Source organism: Penicillium atrosanguineum (genome assembly GCF_028827265.1).
Source record: "Penicillium atrosanguineum strain IBT 20685 chromosome Unknown utg000004l_segment0_segment0, whole genome shotgun sequence".
Lineage (NCBI taxonomy): Eukaryota > Fungi > Ascomycota > Eurotiomycetes > Eurotiales > Aspergillaceae > Penicillium > Penicillium atrosanguineum.
This window is the reverse complement of record NW_026623136.1, coordinates 2309603-2325487: the sequence shown is the minus strand read 5'-3', so window position 1 is coordinate 2325487 and position 15885 is coordinate 2309603. Positions and strand designations below refer to the sequence as shown.

Below are 15885 nucleotides of genomic sequence, written 5' to 3'. Positions count from 1 at the left end.
AGCATTCAAAAATTGACCGACGCAGACACTTGAAAATGGGCATCAGCAAAAGCCGTATTCGGTGCCCAATTTACCGTCACCTTACGTTTTGGTATACTCCAAGTTTACACATGGACACAATGGATAGATCTTGTATGTTGCCAACATTCTTCTACTAACTTTGTTCTACCTTCCCTGCGGCCGGGATGATTCATCTATGACCGCTATCGTCCCGCCCTTTCAACAACCTCGGCAAATGGATTTGTCCATCTGCAGCCTTGCGCAAGTAAACTGCCAGCAAGTTGCTCATCCCCGCATCTTCAGCATGATCAACCCACTCGTTGAGTGGAATCACTTCAAACCGATGCCCCGTGTCCGTTTCCATCATAGCTTGAACCTCCTCTTTCCCAACCCGAATCTCACCACACTCATGTTGGTAGTGGACGCGACTCGAGTCTGCCACCGCCCCACCTGACAGGTGGACGGCATTAATGATTTGAGAGGCAACGGACTGTACAGCGATGAAATCAAAGACCCCCGACCACGAGCCCGAGTCCGGAATCTTTTTGATTTCCCGACAGAACTTCATCATATTGCTCATCAGGTCAAGTTCGGGTGCGTCGGTTCCGGTCACGCTCGATGGGCGGTGGATCCAAACCGGGAGTGCGAACTGTTGATTGAAACGCTCGACATATGCCTCGCCGACCCATTTGACTGCAGCGTATCCATCTTCAGGAAAAACGGGCGGATAGTACGAAGTCACAGACTTCTCTCCAAAGCTGTCTTGGCCAGAAAGGCGCGTGACACTTGCCGATGAAATGAAGTGGAAAGGAATACGCCGGGGCAAGGCGAGCTTCACAAGCTCCACGGTCGAGGCCACATTAGTCAACTTGAGGGACTGGTACGTTTTCATGAAGGAAACATCAGCTCCATTGTGGATAATCACGTCCGCACGGCAGAAGATGGATGCTGCATCGGAATCTGAAAGACCGAGTTGAGAAGCCCCCAAATCGCCCGGGTATACGTGGACCTTCCGGTTATTGAAAATAGGTGACAACTGTGGCTTCCTGACGGCGATGCAGTATATCGCCTGGACTCGGTCGTCGTCAATAAGCTGCCGAACAATTTCTTTCCCGATGAAGCCGGTTGCGCCAGTCAACACCACTGCTTGTGCCCCATGAGGCGCGATCTGAGTGTTGATATCCAGCTGCCTGGAAGAAGACGCTATCAACGACTCGATCTCTTCATCCCAATCAACCGGAACACAGTGGGCAGCCGCAGAAATATTTTGAATTCGGTGGGCCATCCCCTGGAAAGTGCTTGCTTCGAAAAGCTGATGTAAGGAGATGGAGACTCCCAGGCGACCCTTCACAAGAGCCTGCAGGGTCACCAAGGAGAGCGAACTGCCACCGACGTGGAAGAAATCCGATGCAGGACCAATGAGGTAGCGTGAGACAATATCCCGTGGAATTGCTTCCTGCCAAAGCTGACGCAAAGTCTTCTCAAGTGGCGCAAATGTCCGCTCACTGCTTTGTTGAGATCCCAATATGGGGATGGGAATTCTGCTAACAGCAAGTCTATCGACCTTTCCGGATGCACTCTGTGGAAGGGAAGGAAACGGGATGGTGGCTGATGGTCGCATGTATTGTGGCAATGACAAATTCGTTGCAACTCGATCGAGGAGTTCGTTCGTATCTTCAGGGTTTCTGGTCTCGGCCAAAACCACAAACGCGACCAGGTAGGTCTGAACCTCGTTATGCTGGGTGTTGGAACGAGGTGACACCACGCATTGGGAAATGATGTCGCCCGAAGCGCGAAGAATGGCGGTCTCGATCTCTTCGACGTTGATGCGAATGCCTCCAAGCTTGATCTGGTTATCACCGTTGATGCGTCCCAGCAAGACTAGGCTGCCATCTTGTGTGAGCCGCCCCCGGTCACCTGTGCGAAACGCCTTTGTCCACCCTTGCTCTTGGAAGAAGGGACTAGCATGTAGATCTAACAAGAAACGTTCGCTGGTCTTGTCATCCTCAAGGTAGCCCTGTGCAATACCTGCACCACCCACAACAACCTCACCGGGTACTCCAATAGGAACAGGTTTCAGGTCATCATCCACGATGTAAATCGAGTAGTTTGGCAACGTGTATAGCCATGAGGTGTTGCCGGAGTCAGCTAAGCGCACTGTGGTGTATGGCACTTCTCCAACAGAGCATGCCAAAGAGACCTCCGCAGGACCATAGGCATTGATGAGCTTCAGGTCAAATTTACGAAGCGATTGGAACTCCTTGATCACAACATCAGACAGGAATTCTCCACCAGACATGCTCGTGATCAGCTTTGAGTGCTGCAGCGCCGAACTGCCGTACCGAATCCATGCGAGATACTCCGTTGGCGTGGCAAGAGTAGTAGTCACATTGTGCGATGCAATGAGACTGGCAATGGCGACAGGATCGCCACGAGTAGAACTGTTAGCAATTACGAGGGTTCCGCCATTGCAGAGACAAACAAATATCTGGTACAAGGACATATCCCATGCGTACGAAGACTGGTGAAGAACTGTTTCTTTGCCTTCCTGAAGCCGCAATGTGTGACTGAATGCTTGGATGTGGTGCAAATAGCCGTCGTGGGATAGTGAAATTCCTTTTGGCTTGCCTGTCGAGCCACTTGTATACATCACGATGGCCGTTTGGCTTGAGGTCGCCATGTTTGGCACCGTGACTTGAGGAATATTTGAGAGAGTGCGAACAACTAGCATTTCTGCTCTGCTGTGGAGGAGGTGGAAATCTGACACAGTGGAAGTGTCCACGAGAACGGCTGCAATTTCAGATTCAGTGGCAATCATTGCCAGCCGTTCCATGCCAACCTTCTTGTCTAAACCAACGTAAGTTGCTCCAGTGCGCATGATGGCCAGAAGGGAGCATATCCAGTTTGCTCCGGGCGACTGAAACACCCCGACACGAGTCCCAGCACTGAACCCTTTGCTGAGAAGCTCATATGCGATCGATCCAACACGGCCATGAAGTTGAGAGTAGGTAATCTCAACACCGTTCTCTTCTTTCAAGGCTATATGATCGCCGTAAGCTTGGGAGATATCATCTACTCGATGCAAAATTGTGCCTGGCCATCGACCTCGCAATTCGGGGCCTGAAAGATGTTAGCAGCGGTAACAAAAATCAAATGATCCATGCTCACCTCGCCCTGCGACCAATGCTGCATTAACATCGTCGCTGGAGAACAAAGAAGGCCAAGATACTCTAGTTGCAGGGTTTTTCGTGAATTCTCGAAGCAGGTTGCAGTAGCTGCGAAGAAGAATGTCCGCATGTTCGGGGGCGTAAAGGTCTTCCTGGGCGAGAACGTACACCTCTATTCCTTCATTCCCGAAGTCGACGATATCCAGATGAATGTCATATGAAGTCTCGCCGCTTGCAAACAGCGACCCTTTTGCCACACAGCCACAGAAATTGCGAGATTCTTGAATCCTCCGGTAATTGAAAAAGACCTGGAACAGCGGATTGTGGGATGCTGATCGGGGGACATTGAGCTCCGCGAGAAGCACGTCGAAAGGCACCCGCGAGTGTACCATTGCATCTTGCGTGATTTTCCTGGTATCCCTCAGAGCCTCGCTAAATGACTGAGAGGTCTGCCGGTGGAATTTGATCGGAAGTGAATTCAAGAAAAGGCCGACACTTTGCAGAATATCACCATCAGTGCGCCCACCATCGGCAAGACCAACGCAAATATCATCAACATCGAAGAAACGTAGAAGAAGAATCTGCCAGGCTGTGAAGTAGAAATTGAAAAGAGACACTTTGAACGTTCGACAGCATTCTTCAACGTCGTCCGACAGACTTCGCTCGAGCCGAAAATGTGTCTTGTGGGAGGAAAAGCTTGAAACCGCCGGCCGTGCTAGTTTCAAGGAAAATGGAAGCAATGGAATTGCAGATGGAATTTCTGCAAAATTCTCTCGCCAAAATCTTAGGTCTTCTGACCAAGCCCCCGTATCGAGCTCACGTCGTTGCCTTTCTGCAAAGTCTGGATATTGCAGTGTATCTTGTATCAAAGGCAGTCCTTTGTACATGGTCTCAATATCAGACCATAAAACTTCGAAGCTCATCCCGTCCATATTGATGTGGTGAAACCCGAAGATGACCCAGTGATGATCAAGTGTCGAAGAAAGAACTTGGACTCGTAATATTTCTCCTCTAGCCACATCAAAAACGTGGTTCTTCATCCGTTCAGCAGCATTCTCAATTTCGATCTCGGTGGCAACAAATCTATGTTCCAATCTTAATGATGATTCTGACCATATACCTTGCATATGTTGATTCTTGTCATCTGTGAAGAAATATGTCCGCAAGGCTTCGTGACGTTGACCAATGGCCTTGACTGCTCTTGCAAAATGATCCACTCGGAGCCTTCCAATGAGCTCAAAAGTAGGGGTCACATTGAATGCAGTCTGATCTGGCACAAAAAGCCTCAAAAACCAAAATCGGGACTGTCCAAACGACATTGGAGTGATTCTTTCGACCCGACGCATTGAAGTCATGGGCTCCTCAATATCGAGTGACGATGCCGAAGAATTATCCTCGCTCTGATCCGAGCCGGAGTCACCTCCTTTCAACGATGCATGTGAGCTGCCAGTTCCACTTTCTTGACCAACAGCTGGCAGATACTCGAGGTGGAAGCTCTTGATCTCATCCGATCCTCCTGAACTTGGCACAATTTCAGGAGTTTCTTCAGATGAAATGGGGCTTTCAGATTTCCGCTGCTCTGTCTGAGGTTCCATGGGCGCTTTTGCGTCAACTTCCCCTTCTTCAGTGAGGTTTGGAACTAAGGACTCAGAAAGAAGACTTGCTGCTACATCAAGCAGATTGCGAATTGATGCCGCATTGAAAATCTTTAGCACGGGGATGTCCACACCCAATTCCTTGATAAACCACGATCGAAGGTCAACAGCGATCAAGGAGTCAACTCCCAGTTCATCGGGGCTCGAATCAAGGTTAAGCCTTTTGGAGTCAGCTTGCAAAGCAGATTCGAGCTTTTGTAGGAAGAATTCTGTTATCATTAGCAGGATAATACGAATGTGACGGAAACGCAGAATTCTCACCTTGTAAAACCTCCATTACTTCGCCCTGAGAGGTCGACTCAAGAAGACGAATTCTCACAGTAACCCCTGCCTTGTTCTTCTTATCCCCCGCGACGAGCGTGTTGGATTTGAACACGAGATGTTGGAACATGGGGTTAGACACCCAGTTCTTTGAGTCGTCATCGTCGATTCGAAGGCCACTGCACGGCGCAAGGCTGCTAGCTCCGTCTTGACAAGCGAGGACACCTTCCGCAAATACCTCCTGGAAATCTTGTTCAGCCATCCACGAGTGACCAACTCGGTACAGATACGATTGCTGAGCCATGTTCAACTCCCGCGTGACATATCCATTGCCCACTATGGCACCTATATTGATCGCTTGCCCTGCTAGGCCCCGCTTCCGGCGCTGAGCAGCTAGGCTAGCCATGAACATGTTCGCAGCGTTGTAAGCGACCTGTCCGGGGTTGCCGGTGATGGCAGCCATTGAAGAAAAGAAGATCATGAAATCCAAGGTATTTTCTGGGAAAAGTTCATCTAACAAGAGACTGCCATTGACCTTCGGCTTGATTACCTTGTCATAGCGACTGACGTCTAGATCAAGGAACATCGTATCTTGAAGAACCATGGCCCCCTGCGCAACACCTCCGATTTGAGGCATAGATTGGAGTATCCGGCGATGAGTATTGTAAACAGAATCACGGTCCGTGATATCTCTGTTATTGTCAGGGGATTAACTATCATAGGAAGGAGCCAAGTGCGAAAAATATACTCACAATGAGAAAACGCGTACAGTACAGCCGTTTCGTGCTATACCTCGAACCCAATCATCGTCAATCTTGGGATTGCGGCTGGATAGAGCAATATATCGAGCGCCTTGACGGGCCATCCACTTGCACAAAGAAAGACCAAGCCCACCGGTCAGGCCAACCAGCCAATATGTCTTGTCCTTTGCAAATGTAGCCACCTTAGTAGCAGGGCGAATTTGGGCAGGAAGACGAGAGCTGTCCCAAGAAACTAAACATTGGGAAAGTGATTCTCGGTTACCTTCAATGAGGCCCTTCAAGCCTAACTTCCTATATTTCTGCATGTTAATTGGCGTTTGGTCATTGTAAGCTCTGGTCCAGGTTTTTTGTAATTGCGAGAACACTTGGTCCATTGCTGACAAGGATGAGAACCGGGCTGGCTCTCCGGTAACAGTATCTTCATTTTCAACGAGACAGTCCTTAAGCAGTATCTCTTTCAGGGCTGACATAACAAGCTCATCGCCCCCGGCGTTGAACAACAGAGCGACACTGTCTGTTACTTTGTTCATTAAATCTCGGCGCGTCATATGGCGATGAATATGAACCCATGGCCATGATAAAATGCCCTCGGTTGTTGTAAACAGAACCAAGTTGACACCTCGCTGATTTGCGTACTGTGTCAACACAGCCGCCATTGAAAAGTCCGCATCCAGGACAGCCACTGTCTTCCCTGGGAGAACCCTCTTGACAATGTACTGGGCCAAGAAATGAACATAAAGACTGAGCATCGAGCAAACTGCATTGTCTGCGGACTCCCCGCATTTGATGACCCAAGAGCCAGGTACTCTGATGCGGGAGTCCAATGTCTCGGACAATACAACTACCTGGCTACCATCCCGAACGTCATTTCCGGTCACCAGGAATAACTTTACTGTCTGGGTAATTGGGACGGGGCGGAGTAGAGAGTCTGTGACTTCAATCTCAAATTGGTCAACAGAGAGGAATGAGCTGGGAGGATGACTTGTCTCTAGAACTTGGTAGCCTCTCTCAGACTTCTGAATGCTGACAGCAGACTGTTTTCCATTGACAATCTTGAGAATGAGCCGCTTTGTGGAGTTGTACCTATCATTTCGCTCTGGGCTCGGTCTGAATCTTGGGATGAGGGTCTTTCCATCTCTCAGGGTCATTTCTGGCTCCATGTACCACAATATTTCGTTCATTTTACCCTCTTGACTCCAAATGTCGGTGGCTTGAAGGCGAAGCAGTCTGAGTGCGATCAGGTCACCCTTGGCATCATCAAGGGTATGCAAGTTAAGGGACTGAATTTGTAGATGATTCATCTCCATGACGAGGGTTCTTTGCACACCCGTGAACATATGCGCAAATGGGTTATCTCCTTGGGCACCGTATCCCACCCATAGGATGATCTTGCATTGCGTGAATAACTCTTGGAGCGACCTCAATTTCATCGGAGTCATGGAAACAAAAACATGATCATCCAGCTCAGCCAAGCTGAGAAGAGTCCCCATCGTTGGGATTTGGTCAGGGATAATGTCGTCGAAAGAAGGAGAAACACCGATGGTGCCATAGTGTCGACCAACTGCATTAATGATGTCTGTGATGATCGTAGCGGTCTTAGCGGTCTTTCCACCAATTATTGTGAGACTTTCAGCCCCGAGAACATCTTCATTTTGCATCAATGGATTGCGCAGGAAGCTGATGCGACTGTCCACGGCTTGAGTTACCATGACCGAGAAGGGGATTGGTAGGTCTGGGTGATGAGGCACACAGGCATCGACACCGGAGAGACCACTCTTGCTCATGAGCTCGCTCCACCTCTCAACAGAAATGCATGGCGACAAAACTCGCCCTTCTTGATGCCCTTGCCACCAGCCGGGAAGTCCACCAAGAGTCAAGCCGAATCGCATCACATTCGGATCCGTCAGTTCCATTAAAATGAAATATCCTCCAGGTTTGAGCAGTCGACGAACATTGCGAAGTGTAGCTTCAAGATTCCTGGTTGCATAAAGACTGAAAGTTGCAATGAGAACATCATACGACTGCTCGGAGAATCCTTGCTCAGCTATGTCTCTCTCAATATCGAGAACTTTGTAAGCCATTCGTGCCTGGTACTTGTCAAACCTCTCTCGGGCGATATCGAACATAGAGTCCATGAGGTCCGTATATGTGTAGGAAGCAAACGCTGTATCCATCTCACGAAGTACGGCTTCGGTAGACTCGCCAGCACCCGCACCTTTAAAACTATGTTAGTGTCTGAAAGGCAAAAGTTCAGTTGCACTTATCTCACCGATTTCCAAGACATTTATATGCGGATAGCGATTGCTGATCTGACCGGCGATCCGAGCTACCTCATTCAAGTAAGACTGCGCCCCAAGTGCGTTGAAATAAACATCCGAGAGCATGTTTTCCTGCATCCAAGTATCCAGCAGGTTTATTTGCCCCCGAACAATTGAAGGAAGAATCTCGCCCACAGCTGTCATGGACCTGACATCAATGCTATCTTGCTGTCTAAAGCCAATTAGATTGATTAGAGCTTATTGAAGCAGATTAACCTCAACATACCTTTGTAGAATCTCTGAAATCGTTTCTTTGGTATCATGAGCCCATTCCGGTCGCGCAAATGGGTGATTTCCAGAAGCGACAAGCGACACGCAATGAGTGGCGTAAGAAAGGAGGTGTTGGTGGTGCCATGCAATCCCCGAATGATCCGTCTGCTGGAAGGAATAGTGTAATTTCTTGAGATAGAAATGCGCAACACGTTCAAGGTCCAAGGATTGTGAAATATCCTCTTTGAACCAATCCGCAAAGTACATTTTCCTTCCAGTAGGTTCCTCGAGGGCCCATGTAAGTTCTGTGAACATTGTTACATCGGTCGCAGATGACAGAGGAGTTAGCGGAGTTGTATGGAGCCCTTGAAGCTGGACAACTGTATATCGTCGATCTGCAGAGTATATGTCCACGTCACCTGATAGCTCCGCAAATCTACAGTTCGCGACTGCGGAGTAAAACCGAACATTTGTATCCGGTCGAGCCAGTGCCACGCAGCTCCATGGGTTGATTCGGATCCGATCAATCTTAGTTGGTAGGGACAGATTGCGCAAGCGTCCATCGCCAGGGAAACAATAAGCCAATATGACAGACTGGATGGCAGCATCCAAAGAAGCCGGATGGATGATCAAAGGAGCCTCGGCACTGTCATTGGTTGGTACAGCTATCATACCGGCAGCTTCATCCATTCTTCTGCTCAGCCCAGAAAGTGCTTGGAACGGCGAGGTATAATCGTATCCGAGTTCTGCTACTGAGTTATAAAATCGCTCAGCGTCAAGTTCCAAGAATGAGTTAAGGTCTCTAGAGGGTGGTGGCAATGCATCGTGTGTTGGTTCGCCGAGAAAAATTCGGACCTGAGCTGACGCATGGAGAGACATTGAAGATGATCCTTTGTTGGCGTCGGAGTAGCAATTAAATGACGCCACCAAGGTGTTGCTGTTATTCTGAGTGACCGTGAGAGTAAAAATAACTTCAACTCCGGAATTTTCTTCCAATATCAAGGCTTGGCCAATTATCACATCCTGGAAATCAATCAGGTTTATCGAATTTAACCCGTATAGCTCTACTGCCATTTCTGTTGCTGCTGAAATGTATCCTGCAGCAGGAAAGACCATTTGACCTTGCACCTGATGACCCATCAGCCATGGAATTTCACGTGGATTCAAGTAGTTTCTCCAACGAAGCTCTTTGTCTGTTCCATCGGGACATTTGACACCCAAGAGAGGGTGGAATTTCTGATTTCCAGCTCTGAAGGTACTTGAGATGCGAGACTCATGCCAATAAATGCGATCATGGTCCCACGAGTAAGCGGGAAGCCCTTTCAAAAGTCTTCGGTTGCGAGTATGTAGCGAGGCTTTGCTCTCAAAATCTGCAAAATTAACCGCATCCTCGCCGAGTGAAATCCACAAAGCGCCAAGGGCAGAAGCAAAAGTCTCGATGTCACTTTTGCCCCGACTCAGCATTCCAGAGTAAGGCGGCATGTTGCCAGACACTTCCTGGATTGTCTGCAAGGCAGGCCCTTTCAGCGCTGGGTGGGGTCCTATTTCCAAAACAAAGTCAAAGGGCCCGGCAGCAGCAACAGCGAAGCTCAGAGCCTGGGAGAACATCACAGGATTGATCATGTTGTTGCTCCAATACGTGTCAGTCAAGCTGTCATGAACATCATCTATGTCCTTGCTGTAAACACTGGAGAACCATTTGGTCTTGCTTGAAGACCGGCTCTGGATCATAATACCACATTTTTGCATGGCTTCAATGTACGGAGCGGCACAGGGAATCATGTGGTGGGAGTGGTATGCTTTGTCCACTTTAAGCAGGCGCGCGAACTTCTTTTCGTCTTCAAAGATCTCCTTGGCCTCCTCGATAGCATCGGAATCCCCAGATAGTGTAACACTGGCAGACGAGTTGCTGGCAGCAACGCATATTCGACCCTCGAGAGTTGGCATACTGCAAAGTTCTTCGGCGTCTTCAAGGTACGTCCCAACTGCCATCATTGCACCCTTGGCTCCAGCCCGATCTGGTGGATTCTGAAGTGAGCACCCTCGGTAATACGCTATCCTAATGGCGTCCTCGGCGGAAAGGTAACCAGCAGCATAGGCCGCTGCAATCTCACCGGATGAGTGACCAACAACAGCCGTGAAGAAGACGCCTGCCACGCGCAGTAGATCGACAAGCATTACCTGTACAGCGGTACAAAGTGTTTGCGAGAAAAGAGCTTCGCCGATACGAGATGAGCCTATATCCTTCAGAATTTCGTCTTTAAGGGACCACATGGGACGATCATCTTCCGGGAGTGCTTGAAGGGACAAATCAAGACAGGCGATACAATCGGCAGCTAACGAAGAGTTCTTCAGCAGCTCAGCTCCCATCCGGGCCCATTGAGCACCCTGGCCAGTGAATATTCCAAGCAGCTTGGGCTTTTTGATGCTCCTTGTTTGCGTTGCTGGCGTGAGTTCTGAGGGTGAACTGGCAGCTCTGTCCAGGCTTGCGGTCAATTCGGTGGCACTCGAGGCGAATATAGATACTCGAACAGGCAATGTCGAGCGACGACAATTCAAAGTCCATGATAGATCGTGGAGATCCACATTGCTTCGGCCTTTGAGATATGCTGCAAATGCTTTGAGAGTCGTGAGGAGCGACTTCTCAGTGGAGGCAGAAAAATTGAAAGGTGTCAGCATAATTCTTCCGGCTTCAGAAAGCTGGTTGGTGAGCAAATTCTCATATGCTTCCAAGATCGCATGAGCGTTGGCTCCTCCGAATCCAAAGCTGTTGACACTGGCTCGACGTGTTGTTTCGCTTGTCAGGTCTGGCCATTTCTCTGCAGAGTCTGCAATCAAAAGATCATCATAGAATGGTCGCACCGATGGATTCAGTTCATTGAAAAGGAGGTTGGGGGGAATCATGGCATGTTGCAAGGCCAAAGATGCTTTGAGGACAGCAGCCAATCCAGCCGTGCCTTCAGTATGTCCAATAACCGTCTTAATCGATCCAACATACATGGGTGTGTCTTGACTGGTCCGTTTATAATTGGCTGCTGGTCCGAAGAAAGCATCGCTGATAGCTTCGGCCTCGACCGGGTCGCCAGCAGGGGTTCCTATTCTGGTAAGACAAAGGTATTATTTCCGAATTATGATCAACGTACCGGTTCCATGGGCCTCAAAATATTGCGGACGGTCTCTCGGATTAGCCAAATCCAGTCCTGCTTTAGCATAAGTTTCTCGAATGAGATCTGCTTGAGCACTGGGGTTGGGCATGGTGATGCCCTTGGTGCGCCCGTCCTGGTTGATCCCGGTCTCACGAATGAGACACTCTATTTGATCGCCATCGGCCAGCGCAGCGCTCAGACGTTTCAGAATGACAGCAGCAATTCCGTCACCCCGAGCGTATCCATCTGCGTCCTTGTCCCACATCCTCGAGCGACCTGTAGGAGAAAGCATTTTCAACTTGCTCTCGGCCACATACTGCTCCGGCCCCAGTAGCAAATTAGTTCCCGCTGCCACGGCCACCTTGCTTTCACCATTTCGCAGACTCAGAACAGCCTGATGCACCGCAATCAGACTGGAGGAGCAAGCTGTGTCAATTGTCATGGACGGCCCATGCCAGTCGAAGAAATAGGAAACACGGTTTGAGAGGATACTTCTGGCCGTTCCAGAAGCAAAGTATGTCGGGAAGTTTTGAATATCTCTGCCCAAGAGATCCGCATAGTCATTTGTCATTAATCCGACATACACCCCCGTGTTGGATCCTTGCAGTCGCTCGATGGGGATGCCGGCAGATTCCAAGCCCTCATAAACGATCTCCAACAGAAGTCTTTGCTGGGGATCCATTGAGTTGGCTTCAATCGGTTTGGTGCCGAAGAAATGCGCGTCAAACAACCGGTGATCATCGGACAATAAGTAAGAATGACGAACGTTGCTGGTTCCATGGTGAGAGCCATCTGGATGGTAGAATGCTTTATGATTGAATCGACTCTCGCGTATTTCCGTCAATAAATCTCGAGGTTCCTTGAGCAGCTCCCAGAGCTTGGCGGGTGAAGTTGCATCTCCTGGAAATCGGCATGCGCTGCCCACGATGGCGATGGGCTCGGCGCCAAGTTGATGATTGTCGGACATTATGCTTCAATGTTCCACAATCTGTCAACGGCCCGGTGCTACTGGTGAGTGACCTTCAGTTTGCAATGAAGATCTAGCAAAAGTCGACCGTGAATCGGCGAACGTACAATGTGCGTCTCCTTCGTGAATTGTTCGGCAAAGAGCAGTACATATCAATACATCGAGGCTCGCCCTGGTAGTCTAAACTTCGGACAAACATTTGAATGATCAGATCAGGTCCAACTTGTCGTTGCAGTCAGCCACATCCGACTCCGATAGAGCGCTTCCAGGGAGAGGAAAGAGATAAACGAATCACAGTATGACTATCGAGATCTAAGCCAAGGTTCACAAAGAGCCCCTGCCTGAAGTCGCAGGCCGCTCCACTCTCCGTTGCATTCGATGCATTTTTATTCCCTGGCCATGAGGCTACCGAGCCGCCCTGGCCAGCTGGTTTGAGTACTGGGCCGGTTGATGTCCCAACGACAGCCGAGTCCGACTCCGACTCCGAAGCTTGCCCTGTGAGATCATAAATGTTGGATGTGATCAGTCACTGGACAATTAAAACATCTTTTACAATTTGCTCAAGCGACATGCTGGGCAAAATTGGAACACGTACCCTTCCTGTGGGATAACTGCCGTCTTGGCTGCAGTGGGGCTCATTGATGCGAATGTGCATATGGTTACGATCACTGGATAGTTTGTTTGGTTCACATGAAGTGTCTGACTAGACGAAAGTGTAGCTTTGAGGCTAGAAAGAAGTCGAGAAGTCGAGAATTACGCGACAAAGAACGCGTATGGCCTCATTCCTCAGGTGTCAATTACCTTGTTTTCACCACCTCGAGGCACCTCCACGCGAGCCCTAGGATAAGGTATGTTAGAACAGTTTTGTTTTCAAATAGCTAGGCTTTCAATTTCAAATTAGAATTCTTCTGATTCAGGTCTTCGTTCACATGCTCTCAAGGGTTGCGATCTCAATAGACATAGAACCATGGGTCGGTAAGCACGGCGCACAAGCAATGCGATGCGCGTGCAGGTACAGACGATGGTTGTAGGTTCCAGATGAATGTATAATCAATTTGGTTCTAGGATGGGCATCAACGTTCCTGGAAATCTGAAACGGCCCAAGTTGCGATGTGAAATGCGCCCCGTCGTGCACAGCGATCTTGATCCCTAGTCTGAGCAGGGAACATTTCATAGTGCCTGACAAGGCGACTGTTGGGTCCACAGGGACATCCCAACAATCTATGTTCTGAAATCGGCCATTGATTGATTGCTGGGCTCGGACTCATCTTGTAAGTTCCTTCTCAAATACGTTCTTGTTCAAGTCCGCAAGTCTGGTGCGATTTACACGCTCAGATCATCTTCCATCCTACGCCAGTTTTTCCAAGTGAAACAGCTCTGCGGGGTATCTTGATTCAAATGTCGGTATCATAAAGTTATGGGTCGTTAAGTAAAGTATGAAGAGGTACAAATTGTCGCCACCTCAGTAGATGTATACGAACTCATCGTTCTCTCGATCTGTGAGATCCTCGATCACATGGGATCCTGCGTGGGCCACGCCCTCTCCAGCCTCGTCTGCGTTCTCTTCGGTGCCGTGGAAGTTGCTCTGCATTGAATGATCGATGATCTGGGCGCTCTTCCCATTACGAACTCGACGGCGAGCCTGTTGTTGATTGAGGAACCACAAGTTGGCCCATTGGATGAACACAACAGCGGTCATAGCGCTAAAAATACCCAAGCAGGCGCGCAAACCAGGGTGATAGCCGGGCGCATCCTTCGAAGCAAACAACAGGGGTCCCACAATGTTGCCAGCAGAGCTTGCCGCGTTGTACAAACTCATGGCGACGGATTTCTTGGTGCTCCCCGCCGTGTTACCAATAATCCATGTGACAACCAACGGGTTGCCACCGAAAAGGAAAGACAGCAAGTAGTAACCCGCAAGAAGAGCACTTTGCTCAGATTTGGTCCGAGCGACTGCATAGAGAATGGCAAGACCCGCAACCACGGGAAGCATGAACGCGGCCAAGATGGCGCCTTTGACTCGTGCCGTTCGAGCCAAAAAACTGGCCAGGAGAATAATGACAAACTGCAGAGCACCAAAGGGCATCGTCAGCAGAGTCGTTCTGTACTTATCGTAGCCCAGGCCGCCGAGGATGAGCGGGCCAAACGTGTTGGTTACGCTAGCGCCGATGTTGAGGAGCATGGCCATTCCGATCCACAAATAAGTCTTGAGTTCCAACGCCGCTTCGAAAACATGGTTGAATTTGAACTCAGTATTACCAGTGCCGGTTTGGTTGGCGCGCAGACGCTCCACTGCCTGTGCCTTCTCAGTCTCGGTCAGGAAGCGTGCTGTCGTCACGTCGTTGTCCAGGCGCCAGTACACGATCGGGGCGGAGATGATGGTCAAAAGACCCACAAAGAGGAAGATACTACATGGCCAGGTCAGTCAACGATTGGGATCTCCGTTGAGGGGAGGCAGACTTACATTTGCCACGGGAATAGCACGTCAGACTTGATGTGGGCCAGACCATACGATAAGGCGGCGGCCACGATGGTGGCCAGTCCGTTGGTGCTGTACCATGCTGCGATGCGCAATGGCTGCTCAGCACGTCGGTACCACTGACTGGTGATGACACCGAAGAGCGGCAAGCATCCGGCCTCAAACAAACCAAGGAAAAAGCGTGCAGCCATGAGGGAGTTGAAGTTATGGCACGCTGCCATGCAGGCTTGAGCGATTCCCCATCCTAGGCACAAGGTCGGCATGAGGATCTTGGGTGGCACCTTGACGATGAGGACGGAGGAGAAGGGCTGCCAGACGAGCTGAGCAATGGGGGCAATTGATCCCACCAGGGAATATTGATTCCCTGTCAATCCTGTGTCTTTCTGCAAACCAAATGTGGCACCATACCCCAACACAGACTTATCCAAGATTTGTAGGAAGTAGACCCAGATGAGCACCAAAAGAATGGTGCGGTCGGTTTTGCGACAGATGCGCTTACTCTCCTCCTCAGTGAGCGACATTCGAGGTCCGGTATCTTCATTCCCTTTCCCCATCTCATCATGAACGGTATTTGGCTTGGACATCTTGTTGATCTGGATCATGGAAAGGGTGGCGAACTGAATCTTATATCTCACCCCGAACAACCGTGAACCCCCACGCCCGGCCTCTGATCATGGCACGATCAATGTGGGGGATGCTTTCCCCGCGTTCCCAACTCCCCCACGACTCCGCTATTCTTCGTGATCGTGTCCAATCACTTGGGTACATGAGCTGTCCACCGAGTGATCTGGACGATATTCTATGACGAAGGTGGAAAACCGGCCAATCTAAGGCACGGGCGACCGGCTCAGCTCGCATTCAACTTGCCAGGATTCGGGCTTCGTGAGTGGGGGCACACATTCCGAAGCTGGGCGTGGGATT

The 15885-nt window shown here is 49.8% G+C and overlaps 2 protein-coding genes across 2 annotated transcripts; both read right to left on the bottom strand.

Annotated features, from left to right (window-relative positions):
• Window positions 1–190: 190 nt before the first annotated feature.
• N7443_006203 (Polyketide synthase enoylreductase) lies at window positions 191–12485 on the bottom strand (the record flags this gene model as incomplete). The annotated part of the gene is made up of 7 exons (XM_056886259.1): window positions 191–3120; window positions 3169–5031; window positions 5084–5775; window positions 5836–8059; window positions 8114–8334; window positions 8389–11467; window positions 11516–12485. 7 exons carry the CDS (start codon window positions 12483–12485, stop codon window positions 191–193), a joined length of 11979 nt encoding a protein of 3992 aa, XP_056741707.1.
• Window positions 12486–13947: 1462 nt separating this feature from the next.
• N7443_006202 (putative MFS transporter) lies at window positions 13948–15566 on the bottom strand (the record flags this gene model as incomplete). The annotated part of the gene is made up of 2 exons (XM_056886258.1): window positions 13948–14893; window positions 14950–15566. The coding sequence occupies 2 exons, from the start codon at window positions 15564–15566 to the stop codon at window positions 13948–13950; spliced, it is 1563 nt and encodes a 520-aa protein (XP_056741706.1).
• Between the last annotated feature and the right edge of the window lie 319 nt (window positions 15567–15885).